The sequence below is a fragment of the Globicephala melas genome, chromosome 3 (assembly GCF_963455315.2).
Source record: "Globicephala melas chromosome 3, mGloMel1.2, whole genome shotgun sequence".
In the NCBI taxonomy this organism is placed as follows: domain Eukaryota; kingdom Metazoa; phylum Chordata; class Mammalia; order Artiodactyla; family Delphinidae; genus Globicephala; species Globicephala melas.
In genome coordinates this window covers 52,680,057-52,699,632 of record NC_083316.1, presented here as the reverse complement: position 1 = coordinate 52,699,632, position 19,576 = coordinate 52,680,057, and the positions used below count along the sequence as shown (strand labels likewise).

Sequence of the window (19,576 nt, the reverse complement as noted above, 5' to 3'; positions counted from 1 at the left end):
GAGACTCCGCATCAGGGCTAGGACCCGCCATCACCACAGATTAAAGCGAGTCCTGAAAGGTCTCAGAGGCACATTTTGGACCATCCTCCTCTCTTCCCAAACAACAGTGAACTGCGGTAGCTTATTAGGGAAACAGTGCCTATAGAACAAAAAAAAAACAAGAAATCCCAAAGAAATAAAGTGGTACATGAAGTAAAATTTACAAAGGTAAGATTTCAACAACACATAAAGTACCAAAACGTAGGGGAAAGAGAAGATAGTCTTTCCTTACTTGACAAGCAGTTTTCCTCTCATTCTCCTTCGCTCTCTCGTGCTCACACGTGCTCACTCAGTGTTTAAACTAAGGCTACACTGGCTTAACCTGGCAATTCAACTTAACTAGTCTCATAAGAGCCACAAGAACAGGAAGGTCAGCATTTTCTTGGGTCTTTCTGATTTGTACTCTACTCATTTGAGATGAGTCTGAAGTTCTCCTTAAGTAAAACTTCCTGAGGGTCGTTTCTCTCCAAACAAACATTTGGGACTGCCCTTTTCTCTGGAGCAACTCTCCCCATCTCTTCCTGGCTGCATCTAAGTGAGTAGCCTCAGAGCTGCCCTGGGCTGATGATGATTTCAATTAAGCCTCAGGTGCTTTCAATTAAGCACTCCAGCTAAAACTAAGGGAGTGACAAAGCAAATTCTGTGAGTTTGAGTGTATAGGAGCTAGACACATTCCTATGGAATCAATTTATTCATAAAGAACCTCTTTGTGAAAATAATCACTTAACCTTTATACACAAAATGGATTTCATCACAACTGCATTCTATATCAATACCTTAATGCAGTTTACCTAGCAATGATTGCCCTAAGAAGCAATTTTAAATGTGTAATTTCTGAGAATATAAGTCTCAAGGACAGTGTACAGGGACATAACATTTTAACCACCAATTTTAACCCAATTTTACTTTATTTCCCTACCACTGGTGAGGCACTGGGACCCTTCCTGCATTGCAGAAGGTACATGCATCTCTGTATAAAGAAATGCCAGTTATGACACACATTAACACCAGAACCCCAAGATATGATGGTATTATTTTTAAAACAAACTTGGAAAGGCACAAAATCATCAACCAGGAGGGAACTACATACCTAACTTCTCAGCTTATTAAAAAAGTAGCTGACCAAGTACTAAGGCAGAGGCCAAAAGACACACACCTGATGTGAGTTTGTGAATGTATATTCAGCTACCCGCACTAAACTGGGTGCACCTGTGAGCTTGTTGGCCACTGAACACACCTCAAAAATACAAAATCAAGAAAGTTAAAATTAAATTTTCGTTTTCCACACCATAGCCTATGAAATTAGTTAAGAAAAGAAAGCCAATTTGTCAGTATTTCCATCCTCCCCTCCACCTCCCCCTGCCCCCAATATCAATACAGAGCATTTGGGCTGAAAGGTTCAGTGGAAGTAAGTACCATAATCAAAAATATATGGACTGTGTCTAAGAGGAGAATTGATGGGCTAGCAAAGAGTACAGGCCTAGGGTACAAATTTATAAGCTGTCTCACAGACACATGTGCCTAGTTATGAATTCAAATTACTAAATAAGCAGTGAATGCTTTTCATTAAGAGAAGTTGGAGAAACAACCAGAAATTTCACACAAGTTCTATACATTTAAATGTGACTCGAATGTTTGTGTACCGCTGACCACGGTCCTGAACTGACATTTCACATTTAAGGGTTTTCTCTCCTAAGCCTGGAAACACACATGACTACTGTCCAATCCTTTCCAGGAATTCTGAACCAGGTGAGAGAGAAGGACAAAGACAGGGAAAGAAACAAGGGCACACAAGCTGCTGGAGAAAGAGACTTCTGCTTAATCATATTTGATGTTATGCTCTACCCCCAAAATAAGAGGACCAGATAAGAAACCGGACTAAATATCAGAGACATAAAAGGACACAATCATCCTTGAACTAAATGACGCAAAGCTGTGTAAATGTCAACCTAAACAGGTACACAGGGCAGAGCACCAGGCTGCTGGAAGGGAAAACGACCTGCGGTCACTGCACCAGCATTTATCTGAGTTATATCAAAAGCACTCCTAGGTTTTTGCAATTTTGCCTTAAAAAATTGAAATGTTTACATTGCCCCAAAGGGACATAACAGACTTTTGGTCAGACAATTCACATACATGAGTTCTTGCATTTTTAATAGTTCTATCACATGTCTAATGGATTTCCCCTCTGTGAAGTTGGGGTGGCCCCTGGACCACCTGCCTCCCCACCCGATGCTTACAGGAACCAAAGTTGGCTTCCAGAAAATCATCTGATTTCCTTGTTACTCCCTTCTCAGCCCCCAGATCATCATGAATTACCTGGTCATGTCACTAGCCTCACCACAGGGGTGACATGCTGTCTTGTTACTAAATCCCTGGGCATAGCTAGTAATTTGCACGTTCACAGTCTTTTAGGATATCATTTAATACATGATCACTAACAGCAGGTTCCATGAGCAAAAGAGAGATCGTGTCTACAGAAGAGTTAATGAACCATGAGGCTTTGCTATTAGTACATCGTAAGGAATGCTGTGTCCATGAATTTAAAAGTGATCGCTATGTTACATATCTACCTACTTATGAATGAAAGGGCCTCCCAGAACCACCAGCAAACCATGCCGGTAGCATAATCCGTCAGGGAAGGGACGTCTAGGCTTCCGATTATTCTTGGCTATGGAGCTGATATTCTGCATCAACCAGCTTTTCCATCATATTAGCAACACCATCATATTAGCAAACACCATCATGGAACGCATACTACCTGCCAGGAATCATGCTGGGTCCTCAATATAAAACACCTCATTAATTCTCATAATGACCCTCTGCAATAAATACTGCCATGTCCATTTTACAGATAAGGAAACAGTCTCAGTATTAATAACCTTTCCAAAGGCTGAACTTGGATCACTGGTCTGTACCCTTAGGCAATACAGACACTGACCCCAGAGTAGGGAACACTGGCTGCTGGTCTGAAGGGATGGAGGAGGGGGGCACAAGTCCTTTCCAGGCAACACTACAGAATGTGCGACCATGCTTTAACATGGCCTGGGGTGTCTTCCATCTAAAAAGGACAATTATCTCTTCTTAGATATACAGGCGCATGCGTACCTGTACGTACACACACACACACACACACACACACACACACACCCCGCGCTCAGTTTTCTCTAACACCAGGTTACGGACCCTTCTCATCGTGAGAACTTTTCTATCAGGACTCTTCCTGCAGTTTACCATCTTCACAGCCCACACTCTAATGTGCTTCCACACCCTTCCTTGCAGGGGCAAAATGAAAAACAGCTGGACTCATACACTGTATCCACTAAGTCTGAGGGAACAGAGAGGCAGCCTTTGTCACTGGCTCCGAAACTCTGGTGAAATATAAACATTTGACATTTCCTAGCATACCTCAGACCCGGGGTGGAAAGGGTAAAAGCCTCAGCCCTTCCCTGACTCTGACCCTACGTTCTTCGGGAACATCCAAGCAAATAAGCCAGCCTCTCATAACGCGTGTTAGCTCACAAACACCACACTTCCCACCACCAGAGGATGTCACACCGCCTCCAGGCAATCTCTCCTCCTTTCACCCCAGGTCAACGTCCCCTGCAACTGACTGTGGGCGTGAGCATTCGCAAGGCCCTCTTCTCTGTCTCCATTCATCGTTAAAGGTTTTCCTTCAAGAAAATACTAGGCTTAAGGCAACATAGCAGTGAAGAGCAGCATTAATAGCCACACGAAGCTGTTCTCTCGACCCTGTTCCATTTCCTGGACGCCTGAGCCGCCAAGAATGAGCCCCCAGTTCCCCGGACACACCGCTTATTAAGATGGCTTCTTCTCAGGTCATCAGCTCCCTGATAACCTGGAACATTTCAACGAGCTACACCTGCGGCTCCCCACAGGTGGGCTCCAGGCTGCCTGGCTTCCCGAAACGCCAATCCGATGGAGTCACTTCCTTGCTTCAAATCTTCGGTGGCTCCCGGTGGCATAGAATAAAGTCCAAAAGGTGTGCATGACCCAGCCGCTGCTTCTCTCTCCAGCGTCCCCCGAGGCCATGCCCTCCTCGGCTCCACACACGTGACCCAGAGTCCTCAGCCCCCAGACCCGCACCACTCTCTCTGCTACCTGCATTACTCTTGTCCCTCCCCTTCCCCAATAACTCCTCAGTGAGGCAGTCCCCACCTCCCAGGGGAGATGAGGTGCACACTCCCTCAGAGGCTGTTCCCCATCTACCACGTTGGAAGCCAATTAATGAAAACTCATGTGGCTAGCCACTATGACTAGGGACTATCTCCCCCACTACACTAGAAGCTTTGTGAGGTCAAAACTATCTCTGTCTTGTCCACCCTTGTGTTTTCAGTGCCAAAGGTGATGCTTCACGAGAGTCAATACACATTGGCTGACTGACGTTCCAAACCTGTGGCTCTTATTGAAGCAGGGAGTCAAAAGCAGACTCAATAATAAACATGCCAAGAATTACACACTACTCTTCTTTGCAAATTATGTAGCTGCTATGATTCATAAAATACCAATTCAGTGAAAAGTTTTACTGAATATATGGTTGCTCTTTGCTATTTATTCTCTTCACCAGTAAAGACTAGACATTCATCTACACATCTATGCATAACATTAAGAGCAGTCTTCAAACTCACATCATTAATAGAACAGTTAAAAAACATCCCCACAAAAAAAAAACTACAATCCTGCAGCACGTGCAATGAAAACCACATTCACAGAAACAAACACAAGATAAAAAGGGAGAGGGTTATGCACCAGATGAAGCAACAAGATAACACCCCCCAAAAAAACTAACTGAAGTGGAGATAGGCAACCTTCCAGAAAAAGAATTCAGAATAATGATAGTGAAGATGATCCAGGACCCTGGAAAAAGAATGGAGGCAAAGATCGAGAAGGTGCAAGAAATGTTTAACAAAGACCTAGAAGAATTAAAGAACAAACAAACAGAGATGAACAATACAATAACTGAAATGAAAACTACACTAGAAGAAATCAATATCAGAATAACTGAGGCAGAAGAACGGATAAGTGACCTGGAAGACAGAATGGTGGAATTCACTGGTGCAGAACAAAATAAAGAAAAAAGAATGAAAACAAATGAAGACAGCCTAAGAGACCTCTGGGATAACGTGAAACACAACAACATTCGCATTACAGGGGTCCCAGAAGGAGAAGAGAGAGAGGAAGGACCCGAGAAAATATTTGAAGAGATTATAGTCGAAAACTTCCCTAACATGGGAAAGGAAATAGCCACCCAAGTCCAGGAAGTGCAGAGAGCCCCATACAGGATAAACCCAAGGAGAAACACGCCGAGACACATAGTAATCAAAATGGCAAAAATTAAAGACAAAGAAAAATTACTGAAAGCAGCAAGGGAAAAACGAAAAATAACACACAAGGGAACTCCCATAAGGTTAACAGCTAATTTCTTGGAAGAAACTCTACAAGCCAGAAGAGAGTGGCATGATATACTTAAACTGATGAAAGGGAAGAAACTACAACCAAGATTACTCTACCCAGCAAGGATCTCATTCAGATTCGATGGAGAAATCAAAAGCTTTACAGACAAACAAAAGCTAAGAGAATTCAGCACCACCAAACCAGCTCTACAACAAATGCTAAAGGAACTTCTCTAAGTGGGAGACACAAGAGAAGAAAAGAACCTACAAAAACAAAGCGAAAACAGTTAAGAAAGTAGTCATAGGAACACACATATCAATAATTACATTAAACGTAAATGGATTAAACGCTCCAACCAAAAGACACAAGCTTGCTGAATGGATACAAAAGCAAGACCCATATATATGCTGTCTACAAGAGACCCACGTCAGGCCTAGAGACACATACAGACTGAAAGTGAGGGGGTGGAAAAAGATATTCCATGCAAATGGAAATCAAAAGAAAACTGGAGTAGCAATACTCATATCAGATAAAATAGACTTTAAAATAAAGAATATTACAGGAGACAAGGAAGGATACTACATAATGATCAAGGGATCAATCCAAGAAGAAGATATAACAATTATAAATATATACGCACCCAACACAGGAGCACCTCAACATAAGGCAACTGCTAACAGCCATAAAAGAGGAAATCAACAGTAACACAATATAGTGGGGGGGGAAAGATCTGTAAAAAATACAAACACATGGAGGCAAAGCAATACACTACTTAATAACGAAGTGATCACTGAAGAAATCAAAGAGGAAATCAAAAAATACCTAGAAACAAATGACAATGGAGACATGACAACCCAAAACCTATGGGATGCAGCAAAAGCAGTTCTAAGAGAGAAGTTTATAGCAATACAATCCTACCTTAAGAAACAGGAGAAATCTCGAATAAACAACCTAACCTTGCACCTAAAGCAATTAGAGAAAGAAGAACAAAAAAACCCAAAGTTAGCAGAAGGAAAGAAATCATAAAGATCAGATCAGAAATAAATGAAAAAGAAATGAAGGAAACCATAGCAAAGATCAATAAAACTAAAAGCTGGTTCTCTGAGAAGATAAACAAAATTGATAAACCACTAGCAGACTCATCAAGATAAAAAGAGAGAAGACTCAGATCAATAGAATTAGAAATGAATAAGGAGAAGTAACAACTGACACTGCAGAAATACAAAACATCATGAGAGATTACTACAAGCAACTCTATGCCAATAAAATGGACAACCTGGAAGAGATGGACAAATTCTTAAAAATGCACAACCTGCCAAGACTGAATCAGGAAGAAATAGAAATAATGAGCAGACCAATCACAAGCACTGAAACTGAAATTGTGATTAAACCTCTTCCAACAAACAAAAGTCCAGGACCAGACGGCTTCACAGGTGAATTCTATCAAACATTTAGAGAAGAGCTAACACCTATCTTTCTCAAACTCTTCCAAAATATAACAGAGGGGGCTTCCCTGGTGGCACAGTGGTTGAGAGTCCGCCCGCTGATGCAGGGGACACGGGTTCGTGCCTCGGTCTGGGAAGATCCCACATGCCATGGAGCGGCTGGGCCCGTGAGCCATGGCCACTGGGCCTGCACATCCGGAGCCTGTGCTCTGCAGCGGGAGAGGCCACAACAGTGAGAGGCCCGTGTACAGCAAAAAAATAAAATAAAAAATGAAAAAAATATATAGCAGAGGGAGGAACACTCCCAAACTCACTCTACAAGGCCACCATCACCCTGACACCAAAACCAGACAAGGATGTCACAAAGAAATAAAACTACAGACCAATATCACTGATAAACGTAGATGCAAAAATCCTCAACAAAATGCTAGCAAACAGAATCCAACAGCACATTACAAGGATCATATACCATGATCAAGTGGGGTTTATTCCAGGAATGCAAGAATTCTTCAAAATACACAAATCAATCAACATGATACACCACATTAACAAATTGAAGGAGAAAAACCATATGATCATCTCAATAGATGCAGAGAAAGCTTTCGACAAAATTCAACACCCATTTTTGATAAAAGCCCTGCAGAAAGTAGGCATAGAGGGAACTTTCCTCAACATAAGAAAGGCCACATATGACAAATCTACAGCCAACATCGTCCTCAATGGTGAAAAACTGAAAGCATTTCCACTAAGATCAGGAAAAAGACAAGGATGTCCACTCTCACCACTCTTATTCAACATAGTTTTGGAAGTTTTAGCCACAGCAATCAGAGAACAAAAGGAAATGAAAGGAATCCAAATCGGAAAAGAAGAAGTATAGCTGTCACTGTTTGCAGATGACATGATACTCTACATAGAGAATCCTAAAGATGCTACCAGAAAACTACTAGAGCTAATCAATGGATTTGGTAAAGTAGCAGGATACAAAATTAATGCACAGAAATCTCTGGCATTCCTATACACTAATGATGAAAAATCTGAAAGTGAAATCAAGAAAACACTCCCATTTACCACTGCAACAAAAAGAATAAAATATCTAGGAATAAATCTACCTAAGGAGGCAAAAGACCTGTATGCAGAAAATTATAAGACACTGATGAAAGAAATTAAAAATGATACAAATAGATGAAGAGATACACCATGTTCTTGGACTGGAAGAATCAACATTGTAAAAATGACTCTACTACCCAAAGTAATCTACAGATTCAATGCAATCCCTATCAAACTACCACTGGCATTTTTCACAGAACTACAACAAAAAATTTCACAATGTGTATGGAAACACAAAAGACCCCGAATAGCCAAAGCAATCTTGAGAAAGAAAAACATATCTGGAGGAATCAGGCTCCCTGACTTCAGACTATACTACAAAGCTACAGTAATCAAGACAGTATGGTACTGGCACAAAAACAGAAAGATAGATCAGCGGAACAGGATAGAAAGCTCAGAGATAAACCCACGCACATATGGTCACCATATCTTTGATAAAGGAGGCAGGAATGTACAGTGGAGAAAGGACAGTCTCTTCAATAAGTGGTGCTGGTAAAACTGGACAGGTACATGTAAAAGTATGAGATTAGATCACTCCCTAACATCATACACAAAAATAAGCTCAAAATGGATTAAAGACCTACATGTAAGGCCAGAAACTATCAAACTCTTAGAGGAAAACATAGGCAGAACACTCTATGACATAAATCACAGCAAGATCCTTTTTGACCCACCTCCTAGAGAAATGGAAATTAAAACAAAAATAAACAAATGGGACCTAATGAAACTTAAAACCTTTTGCACAGCAAAGGAAACCATAAACAAGACCAAAAGTCAACCCTCAGAATGGGACAAAATATTTGCAAATGAAGCAACTGACAAAGGATTAATCTCCAAAATTTACAAGCAGCTCATGCAGCTCAATAACAAAAAAACAAACAACCCAATCCAAAAATGCACAGAAGACCTAAATAGGCATTTCTCCAAAGAAGATATACAGATTGCTAACAAACACATGAAAGGACGCTCAACATCACTAATCATTAGAGAAATGCAAATCAAAACTACAATGAGGTATCACCTCACACCAGTCAGAATGGCCATCATCAAAAAGTCTACAAACAATAAATGCTGGAGAGGGTATGGAGCAAAGGCAACCCTCTTTCACTGTTGGTGGGAATGTAAATTGATACAGCCACTCTGGAGAACAGTATGGAGGTTCCTTTAAAAACTAACGATGGAACTACCATATGACCCAGCAATCCCACTACTGGGCATATACCTTGAGAAAACCATAATTCATAAAGAGTCATGTACCAAAATGTTCATTGCAGCTCTATTTACAATAGCCAGGAGATGGAAACAACCTAAGTGTCCATCATTGGATGAATGGATAAAGAAGAGGTGGCACATATATACAATGGAATATTACTCAGCCATAAAAAGAAATGAAATTGAGCTATTTGTAATGAGGAGGATGGACATAGAGTCTGTCATACAGAGTGAAGTGAGTCAGAAAGAGAAAGACAAATACCGTATGCTAATACATATATATGGAATTTAAGGGGAAAAAAATGTCCTGAAGAACCTAGGGGTAAGACAGGAATAAAGAAACAGACCTACTAGAGAATGGACTTGAGGATATGGGGAAGGTGAAGCTGTGACAAAGTGAGAGAGTGGCATGGACATACATACACTACCAAATGTAAAATAGATAGCTAGTGGGAAGCAGCCGCATAGCACAGGGAAATCAGCTCGGTGCTTTGTGACCACCTAGAGGGGTGGGATAGGGAGGGTGAGAGGGAGGGAGATGCAAGAGGGAAGAGATATGGGAACATATGTATATGTATAACTGCTTCACTCTGTTATAAAGCAGAAAATAACACACCATTGTAAAGCAATTATACTCCAATAAAGATGTAAATAAATAAATAAATAAATAAAAATAAAATGATTAGATTGATAGTCAAAAAATAATAATAATAATAGTGGGGACTTACACCTCACTTACACCAATGGGCAGATCATCCAAACGGAAAATTAATAAGGAAACACAAGCTTTAAATGATACAAGAGACCAGATAGATTTAATTGATATTTATAGGACATTCCATCCAAAAACAGCAGATTACACGTTCTTCTCAAGTGCGCACGGAACATTCTCCAGGATAGATCACATCTTGGGTCATAAATCAAGCCTCAGAAAATTTAAGAAAACTGAAATCATATCAAGCATCTTTTCTGACCACAATGCTAAGAGATTAGAAATGAATTACAAGGGAAAAAAAGTAAAAAACACAAACACATGGAGGCTAAACAATACACTACTAAATAACCAAGAGATCACTGAAGAAATCAATGAGAAAATCAAAAAAAACCTAGAGACAAATGACAATAAAAACACGATGATCCAAAACCTATGGGATGCAGCAAAAGCAGTTCTAAGAGGGAAGTTTATAGCTATACAAGCCTACCTCAAGAAACAAGAAAAGTCTCAAATAAACAATCTAACTGTACACCTAAAGGAACTAGAGGAAGAAGGACAAACAAAACGCAAAGTCAGCAGAAGGAAAGAAATCATAAAGATCAGAGCAGAAATAAATGAAAAAGAAAACAATAGCAAAGATCAATAAAACTAGAAGCTGGTTCTTTGAGAAGACAAACAAAATTGATAAACCATTAGCCAGACTCATCAAGAAAAAGAGGGAGAGGACTCAAATCAATAAAATTAGAAATTAAAAAGGAGAAGTTACAACAGACACTGCAGAAATACAGTGCATCCTTAGAGACTACTACAAGCAACTCTATGCCAATAAAATGGACAACCTGGAAGAAATGGACAAATTCTTAGAAAGGTATAACCATCCAAGACTGAACCAGGAAGAAATAGAAAATATGAACAGACCAATCACAAGTAATGAAATTGAAACTGTGATGAAAAATCTTCCAACAAATAAAGTCTAGGACCAGATGGCTTCAGAGGTGAATTCTATCAAACATTTAGAGAAGAGCTAACACCCATCCTTCTAAAACTCTTCCAAGAAATTGTGGAGGAAGGGACACTCCCAAACTCATTTTATGAGGCCACCACCACACTGATACCAAAACCAGACAAAGATACTACAAAAAAAGAAAATTACAGACCAATATCACTGATGAATATAGATGCAAAAATCCTCAACAAAATATTAGCAAACAGAATCCAACAACACTTTAAGAGGATCACACACCATGATCAAGTGGGATTTATCCCAGGGATGCAAGGATTCTTCAATATACACAAATCAATCAATGTGATACAACATATTAACAAATTAGAAAAATAAAAACCGTATGATCATCTCAATAGATGCAGAAAAAGCTTTTGACAAAATTCAACACCGATTTATGATAAAAACTCTCCACAAAGTGGGCATAGAGGGAACCTACCTCAACATAATAAAGGCCATATATGACAAACCCACAGCAAACATCATTCTCAATGGTGAAAAACTGAAAGCATTTCCTTTAAGATCAGGAACAAGAAAAGGATGTCCATTCTCACCACTATTATTCAACATAGTTTTGGAAGTCCTAGCCACGGCAATCAGAGAAGGAAAAGAAATAAAAGGAATACAAATTGGAAAAGAAGAAGTAAAACTGTCACTGTTTGCACATGACATGATACTATACATAGAGAATCCTAAAGACGTCACCAGAAAACTACTAGAGTTAATCAATGAATTCGGTAAAGTTGCAGGATACAAAATTAATGCACAGAAATCTCTTGCATTCCTATATACTAATGATGAAAAATCTGAAAGAGAAATTAAGGAAACACTCCCATTTATCATTGCAACAAAAAGACTAAAATACCTAGGAATAAACCTAGCTAGGGAGACAAAAGACCTGTATGCATAAAACTATAAGACACTGATGAAAGCAATTAAAGATGATACCAACAGATGGAGAGATATACCATGTTCTTGAATTGGAAGAATCAATATTGTGAAAATGACTATACTACTCAAAGCAATCTACAGATTCAATGCAATCCCTATCGAATTACCAATGGCATTTTTTACAGAACTAGAACAAAAAATCTTAAAATTTGTATGGAGACACAAAAGACCCGAACAGCCAAAGCAGTCTTGAGGGAAAAAAGCGGAGCTGGAGGAGTCAGGCTCCCTGACTTCAGACTATACTACAAAGCTACAGTAATCAAGACAATATGGTACTGGCACAAAAACAGAAATATAGATCAATGGAACAAGATAGAAAGGCCAGAGATAAACCCACACACCTATGGTCAACTAATCTATGACAAAGGAGGCAAAGATATACAATGGAGAAAAGACAGTCTCTTCAATAAGTGTGCTGGGAAAACTGGACGGCTACATGTAAATGAATGAAATTAGAACACTCCCTAACACCATACTCAAAAACAAACTCAAAATGGATTAGAGTCCTAAATGTAAGACCAGACAGTATAAAACTCCTAGGGGAAAACATAGGAAGAACACTCTTTGACATAAATCACAGCAAGATCTTTTTTGATCCAGCCCCTAGAGTAACGGAAATAAAAACAAAAATAAACAAATGGGACCTAATGACACTTAAAAGCTTTTGTACAGCAAAGGAAACCATAAACAGGATTAAAAGACAACCCTCAGAATGGCAGAAAATATTTGCAAACGAATCAACAGACAAAGGATTAATCTCCAAAATATATAAACAGCTCATGCAGCTCAATATTAAAAAAAGAAACAACCCAATCCAAAAATGGGCAGAAGACCTAAATAAACATTTCTCCAAAGAAGACATACAGATGGCCAAGAAGCACATGAAAAGCTGCTCAACAGCACTAATTATTAGAGAAATGCAAATCAAAACTACAATGAGGTATCACCTCACAGCAGTTAGAATAGGCATCATCAGAAAATCTACAAACAACAAATGCTGGCGAGGGTGTGGAGAAAAGGGAACCCTCTTGCACTGTTGGTGGGAATGTAAATTGATACAGCCACTATGGAGAACAGTATGGAGTTTCCTTAAAAAACTAATCATAGATTACCATATGATCCAGCAATCCCACTACTGGGCATATACCCAGAGAAAACCATAATTCAAAAAGACACATGCACCCCAATGTTCATTGCAGCACTATTTACAATAGCCAGGTCATGGAAGCAACCTAAATGCCCATCAATAGACGAATGGATAAAGAAGATGTGGTATATATATACAATGGAATTTTACTCAGCCATAAAAAGGAACGAAATTGGGTCATTTGTTGAGACGTGGATGGATCTAGAAACTGTCATACAGAGTGAAGTAAGTCAGAAAGAGAAAAACAAATATCATATATTAACACATGTACGTGGAACCTAGAAAAATGGTACAGATGAACCGGTTTGCAGGGCAGAAATTGAGACACAGATGTAGAGAACAAACATATGGTCACCAAGGGGGGAAACCCGCGGTGTGGTGGTGTGATGAATTGGGCGATTGCTATTGACATGTATACACTTATGTAGATAAAATGGATGACTAGGGCTTCCCTGGTGGCTCAGTAGTTGAGAGTCCGCCTGCCGATGCAGGGGACACGGGTTCGTGCCCCGGTCTCTGAAGATCCCACATGCCGCAGAGCGGCTAGACACGTGAGCCATGGCCGCTGAGCCTGCGTGTCCGGAGCCTGTGCTCCGCAACGGGAGAGGCCACAACAGTGAGAGGCCCGCGCACCACAAAAAAAAAAAAAAAAAAATTAGACGCTTTATATTGAGTTGAAAATCCTTTTAGCTAATAAGCCTTTTTTCTGCCATTCTAAGAATCTCTGAAAGTTTCAAGTTCTAACACACACAGTAAAAAGCAGAGTAAATACACAAGTCTTGCACAGGCATTGTGAGTGGATCCTCACTGATTTGACTTTCTTCAAAATTTACCTGGAAAAACTGCTCATAATATTTTCACTGTGATTTAGGAGGCTTTTTTGATAAGAGATCTAGAGGTTTAAGCATAATTCACAACAGACAAAACAATACACACATGGTCACCCTTCAGTCAAATGTGCAACCATTTTCAAAGATGTATTTTTCCTCTTTCATTCAACATATATGTACTGAGCCCCTACTAATATATTAGAAGCACTGTGCTAAACACACAAAGACAAAATTCCTGCCCTTATAAGTTCATCGACACACAGCAAACGGCACTGAGTACTTTATGAGAGTTATCAGAAGGTGATTTGAAAAGGGACAGGGCAGAGCGCCTAAGAGCAAATCTCAGAAATGTTAGAGGGACACTCCTCCAATCCAGATCATTATGACTATCCGAAACACAGTCCATTACCCTCAACTTGCAGAGACCCCCAAATCCACAGGCTTGAGTTATCAGGGGTTAAGTGAGATGCACTTTATTTAAACAAAAAACCATGCACTATCTCTCTCGTGTGTTTGATTATTAAGTACATAAAAACTACAATCACTGCCATGGTAAAGTATTGTTTTTAAGACACCAAAAGCTTAAAGGGCTGATTTAAGTCTATGAGACTTTGTAAGTTTACACAAATATTGACAGTAAGATAAAATATGAAATAGGTCAAACACTGTTGACATTAGTAGTATATGCAAGCAGCTTCAACAAGGGTGCCCAAAAAATTAGCACTGCAATAATACACTAGGAAATTGAATTTTGCTGCTTTTTAAAAATTGATGCAGTAACTTACTGAAAAAAAAACTGGAAGACAATGAGTCTCCCAAGCCAGACCTAACAATTTTTAAATCTAAATGAACCTCCTTCCATTGTATGGGTTTCCCTCAAGGCTTTCTACTCGGTGCCTTGCTACCGTATAACTAACACTATGCTAACAGTGCCTTCCCATAATGCAACCTGATCCAGATAAAAACTGTTTCCCAGCTAATACTAAAAAAGTGGTAATAAACAGTATAGACAAGGCCTCAGGTTCTCTGAAAGTAGGGAGCAGATTAATTATGCATAAATAAAATAAGCCAGCCCAAACTTGTACCTCCTTTCACAACATTTTTAATCACAAATGAACTTGAAAAATTAATATTTACTTAGCACTCCATGCTAAATGTTAGATACTATACTAGGATTAAACTAGGTGGCATGTATAAAATGCCTAATGACCCTATTGCTATTATTCCCATTTAAGAGGGGAAAAATCAGGCCTTACATCAGCTGAGTGGTCCACATCTCACATCTAGTTAAGGTGGCAGAGGCGGGAATCAAACCCAGGTCTTTCCACCAAACTGAGAGTGTGTAACCAGTGTTCCTCACTGAATCTGCTAGAATGGTGTTTATAGTGGTGCCCATTTTCTGAGGAGAGGAGGGAGAGCATTCATTAGGTTCTCAAAGAGACCCAAAACACTCTCTCAAAGGCTAAGAACCCCTGCACCATACTGGCACCAGTGTAAGAGCCAGAAAATGTACACTGGACTTCAACCCCTCTCACCAAGGCTATAACTTCTCTACTCCACAGTTTTAGTTTCTCTTTAAAATTCTCAGAGAAGGTCAAGATTTCCACTCCTGGACAATTTCCAGCATCCCCTGCCACAGGTTAAGTTACACAATAAATTGCAATACTGTATCACTTTACATCCAATTCTGAGATTTCACAAATACTGACCCATGTTATTTAGTCATTCCACTTTCCAATATGTGTTTCAATCAACCATTCCTCACTGCAGTGCCTGTGTAATAAGCTATCTTTACATCCACTTCCAAGAAAATAAAACACTGTCACCCTGAGGCCAGGCAATAAATCAGCTACAGGATTGGGATCAAAAGTGAGAAGTTCCTGACTTCCCCCACCTGGGATCTGCAAGACCATGTTATGTATCATGAAGTACCCTCCTAGCTACGCAGAAAACATAGGGCAACTAACTCTACCATCTTCTCTACCGATGGCAACACTATATTAGAATCTAGTGGTAAATCATTACGTTGGGTCATATCCCCTACTGCCCAGTGACCAGTGTGCTCATCTCGGTAAGTACGCCAGCACATGCATGGCATCTTTCAAAGGGAGATGCAACCACTGAGAACACTGGTTTAGTCTGGGGGTTTGGTCAGGTAACTCTGTGGTGGGTGTGATGCTCAGCTTAACTCCTGGCACCCTGTCCCTAGGATCAACCTGCACTTTGGATCCATCCTAAATTCCTGATCAGGGGAGGGTTCGTGTGGAAATAAACTTTACCTTGAAGTTCACTGGTCATACCCCTCATTTTACAGATTATTAAACTGACCTCAGAGCAATCAGCTCATCCAAGATCTCACAATTCAGAAGCAGAGACAGTTCTAGAAAGCAAATCTCCAGGCACCTGTCCAAGATCTTCGCGTTCCTCCGGGCACTGGGGAATGGGTTCTGGTTACTGCCAGAGGCTTGGGCCACCACTAGGGCTTGCTCCATCTCTGCCAGGCTAGGACTTGACTCCCCTCACTTTGCGCCAGATCCAGTCTATGCCTCCAGGCTGGGGTCCCAGGGGGCTACTGTCAGAGCACTGGCCTCAGCTTGCATCTTCTGACGGACAGAGACAATTACTAAAACTAACCCCATCAGAGAGGAAGAAAACACCACACTGGCACTGAGGAATTAACTTCACAAGGAGGCTCTGTTAGGGTGATGTTTTATTTATGGCCTTTCCCTGATCAAGATGACTTCCCCTCAAGAAACGTCCAAAGCAACCAATCAAAGACACCAAGAACCTTATGCTTCCTTAACTGTCCTCCAAAAGCAGAAAAAAGCCAGAGAAAACAGGCGAGAGGACACCAAGTCATAGTTTCAATGTGTCAGGACGCGACCCACAAGTTTTGCACGAATATTCTTCCAAGAAACCAGGATGGACGCAGTCCCCCGAAGAAGGGGGCACGTTCCCCATTCAGTCTGGCGACCAGCACGCATCTGGACACCCCGGAACAAGTCCAAATCGGAGATGTAGAAGCGCAAGTCAGCGCCGCCGGCCGAGGGCCGGAGGACCGACGCCGCGGGACCAGCCAAAACCACCCGCGGGGGACGCCGGGGCCAATGCAACCGAAACTCCGCCGCGCAACTTCGCGGGTACCGCTGCCAGCCGTCCCCCACCTCCAACACACCCACTCTCCTCTCACAACCGTCCCTTCACCACACTCCCCCCTCTGCCCAAGCGCTACGGTTGGAAGCAACGCCCACTTCGGAAAACGAGGTCTCAGTTGTGGGGACAAGCCAGGCGTCCAGCTCACGTCCATTCACAGACCCAAAGGAGCAGATCCTGATCGACGGAGTTTGCTGCTTTGACACTGGAGAAGCACACTATCAGGCAGCACATGTACACGCACGCACACGCGCGCACACACACGCGCGCGCACACACACACACACAGGTAACAGCCATGGGGAAACCGGTGACCCACAGGGAAGCTCCTGTCATTACCCAGGGCTCGGGGCACAGCATCTGGGGTCCCTCTCCCTCTCCAGGCCCCAGCACGCGCTGCCCACCACCCGCGTGCGGGATGGAGAGCTGCGGTCGCCTGGCAGCCTGGACCAGAGGGGCGGTGGCGGGGGGAGGGAAGGCGGGCCCACCTCCTCATCCTGCTCTTCCTGGGACGCGCTGCTGCCCCGGGGCGCGGGGGACGCGGTTCCTCCGGGCAGCGGCGGCTGCGGCGGCGGCGCGGGGACTCCACGCTCTGGCACCAAGCGCGCGGGAGCCCACGCGGCGGGCGGCCGAGCGCCGCCCGGCGGCGGCGGCGGCGGCGGCGGCGGCGGGTGCTCGCGAGAGAAGCTGGGCTCCCCTTCCTCCGACAGAGTTTCTGAGCCCGATGAGGACTCGGCAGAGGAAGCTCCCGGCGAGGACGCGGCAGCCGCCGCAGGGGCGAGAGTCCGGGCACTGTGGCCGCTGCAGCCGCGGAGCACTGGCTCCAGCACCTCCGAAACTTTCTCCCCCATTTCCCTCTCGGGCCCAAAGTGCGGCCCAAGGGCCGGCGAGGGCGCGGCACGCACTCAGCGCCTCCGGGGAAAGCCTCGAACTGCTGGGCTCTTGCTCGCTCTCGCTGCCGCTCCCGGGCTGCAGAGAGCTCCGCCGGCAACTACATGGCCGCGGCCGGGCCGCCGGAGCCTGCAGCCAAGTTAGCAGCCGCCCGCACCCGGCGGTCGACTGGGGCTCCCGCGCGCGGGGACATGCCAGCGCGGGTCCGCACTCTGCGCACCGCCCGAGCCGCCGGGACTGCGGCTTCTCCAGTAAAACCTACCCCTCCGGGACCGAGCGGGGCCAGCGAAAGAGACGGGCAGCCGGGAGAACCAATGGCAGAGCAGGCACGCCGGTGGGCGGAGGCTACGGCGCCCCAGGCGCACCTGCGTCAGGTAGGGGAGGCGGGGCCGAGGCTCCGGCTGCAGAGTCGGGGTCCTGGGGGCCGGGACGAGGCACCTGCCCTGGGAGGGTGGGAATGGAGCCCGGAATCGGAGCCTAAGCCTGGTACTCTGAATTTAGCCAAGGAGCGGCTGGCGGTCCTGGGAACGCCAGGGGAAGATGGCCGAGAGGGCAGTGAGACCTTGGACAAGAGCTGGACTTCGTTTCCAAAAAGTGGAATCCAGGAAACTGACCAGAAGGAGAAGTAGCTGGGCTTTAAGGGTAAAAGGAAACACACACACACAGTCACACACATGCACGCACCCACCAGCGTGCTGGAGGAGAAAGGGGAAAACTTCATGGTACAGTGAGTGCATCCAAACCGAGCTGATCTCCGATCCCGGATTCTCCACTTAAGCTCCCTGGGCGTCAGTGTTCTCAACTGGAAATGGAGACAGTCATATCTGTCTTGTCTCCCTATGAGCAGAATTAGAACAAATATATTTAAAGCTTCAGCAGACTGCCTGGCTTCGACACATGGAGAGTTTTCAAAAGACGATTTTCTGTCTTTATTTCTGTTGGTAAATTAAAAAGTTAAGTCAAAGACGTGTACCTTTTGAAAGGAAGGAAAATGACAAATTATGCCCCTGTATTTAATTAGGACCAAGAATATGCCCAGCACTGTGCCAGATACTAGACAAAACTGAATTCGAGAGGGCTGCTGGCCCACCATTGCCTGTCTTTCCACATCAGCTAAGCATAGGATGAAAAGAGATCACATTTCCACTTTACTTTCTCCTAGCCCTGGCTTGTAAACCAACAAGATGCAGGACTGGTTGCTTCATTTTCCTTACCTCTAAGAACTAGGAGAAAGAACTTTCACTAAGGGCACCAATAGAATCACCTTAAGGCCCTCTCTGGGTGGCCTTCAGCGTGATGGGGTGACTTGAATATCTCAGAAGCCAGCAGTCAACTCAGCAGTGGGAAATAAATGATTCCTTGCCTTCAGCTCCAGTCCTACTGTGAGCTCTGGCACTGTGACCTGGGATCTAAATTCAACCAGATTCAATTCCACAGACGTTGATTGAGATGTGTGCCTGGTGCTTGCAGGGGATACAAAGACGTATAAGTCAGGTCCCCTGCCCTGGAGGAGCCTATGGTCAAGCAAGAGATTGATGCTGCATAATATAGTTCCATTATTAATTTTCAAAAGCTATGGTAGTGCTACACTAACAATGTGCCACAGGAGAAGAGGAAAGAGTCATAGGAAAACAATTAGGTCCTCAAGCTCAGGAGTCCTCAAGAATCT

General features: G+C 43.1%; 1 protein-coding gene across 7 annotated transcripts in view; it reads right to left on the bottom strand.

Annotated features, from left to right (window-relative positions):
- MAST4 (microtubule associated serine/threonine kinase family member 4) overlaps nt 1–18,136 on the bottom strand; it is a 567,949-nt gene extending 549,813 nt beyond the window's left edge. For all 7 annotated transcript variants that reach the window (XM_060295831.1, XM_060295835.1, XM_060295832.1 and 4 more), the window contains exon 1: nt 17,505–18,136. In XM_060295831.1, coding sequence (XP_060151814.1) covers nt 17,505–17,867 — 363 coding nt within the window. In that variant the 5' untranslated portion in view covers nt 17,868–18,136. The remainder of the gene's footprint in view (nt 1–17,504) is intronic.
- Nucleotides 18,137–19,576: the final 1,440 nt, after the last annotated feature.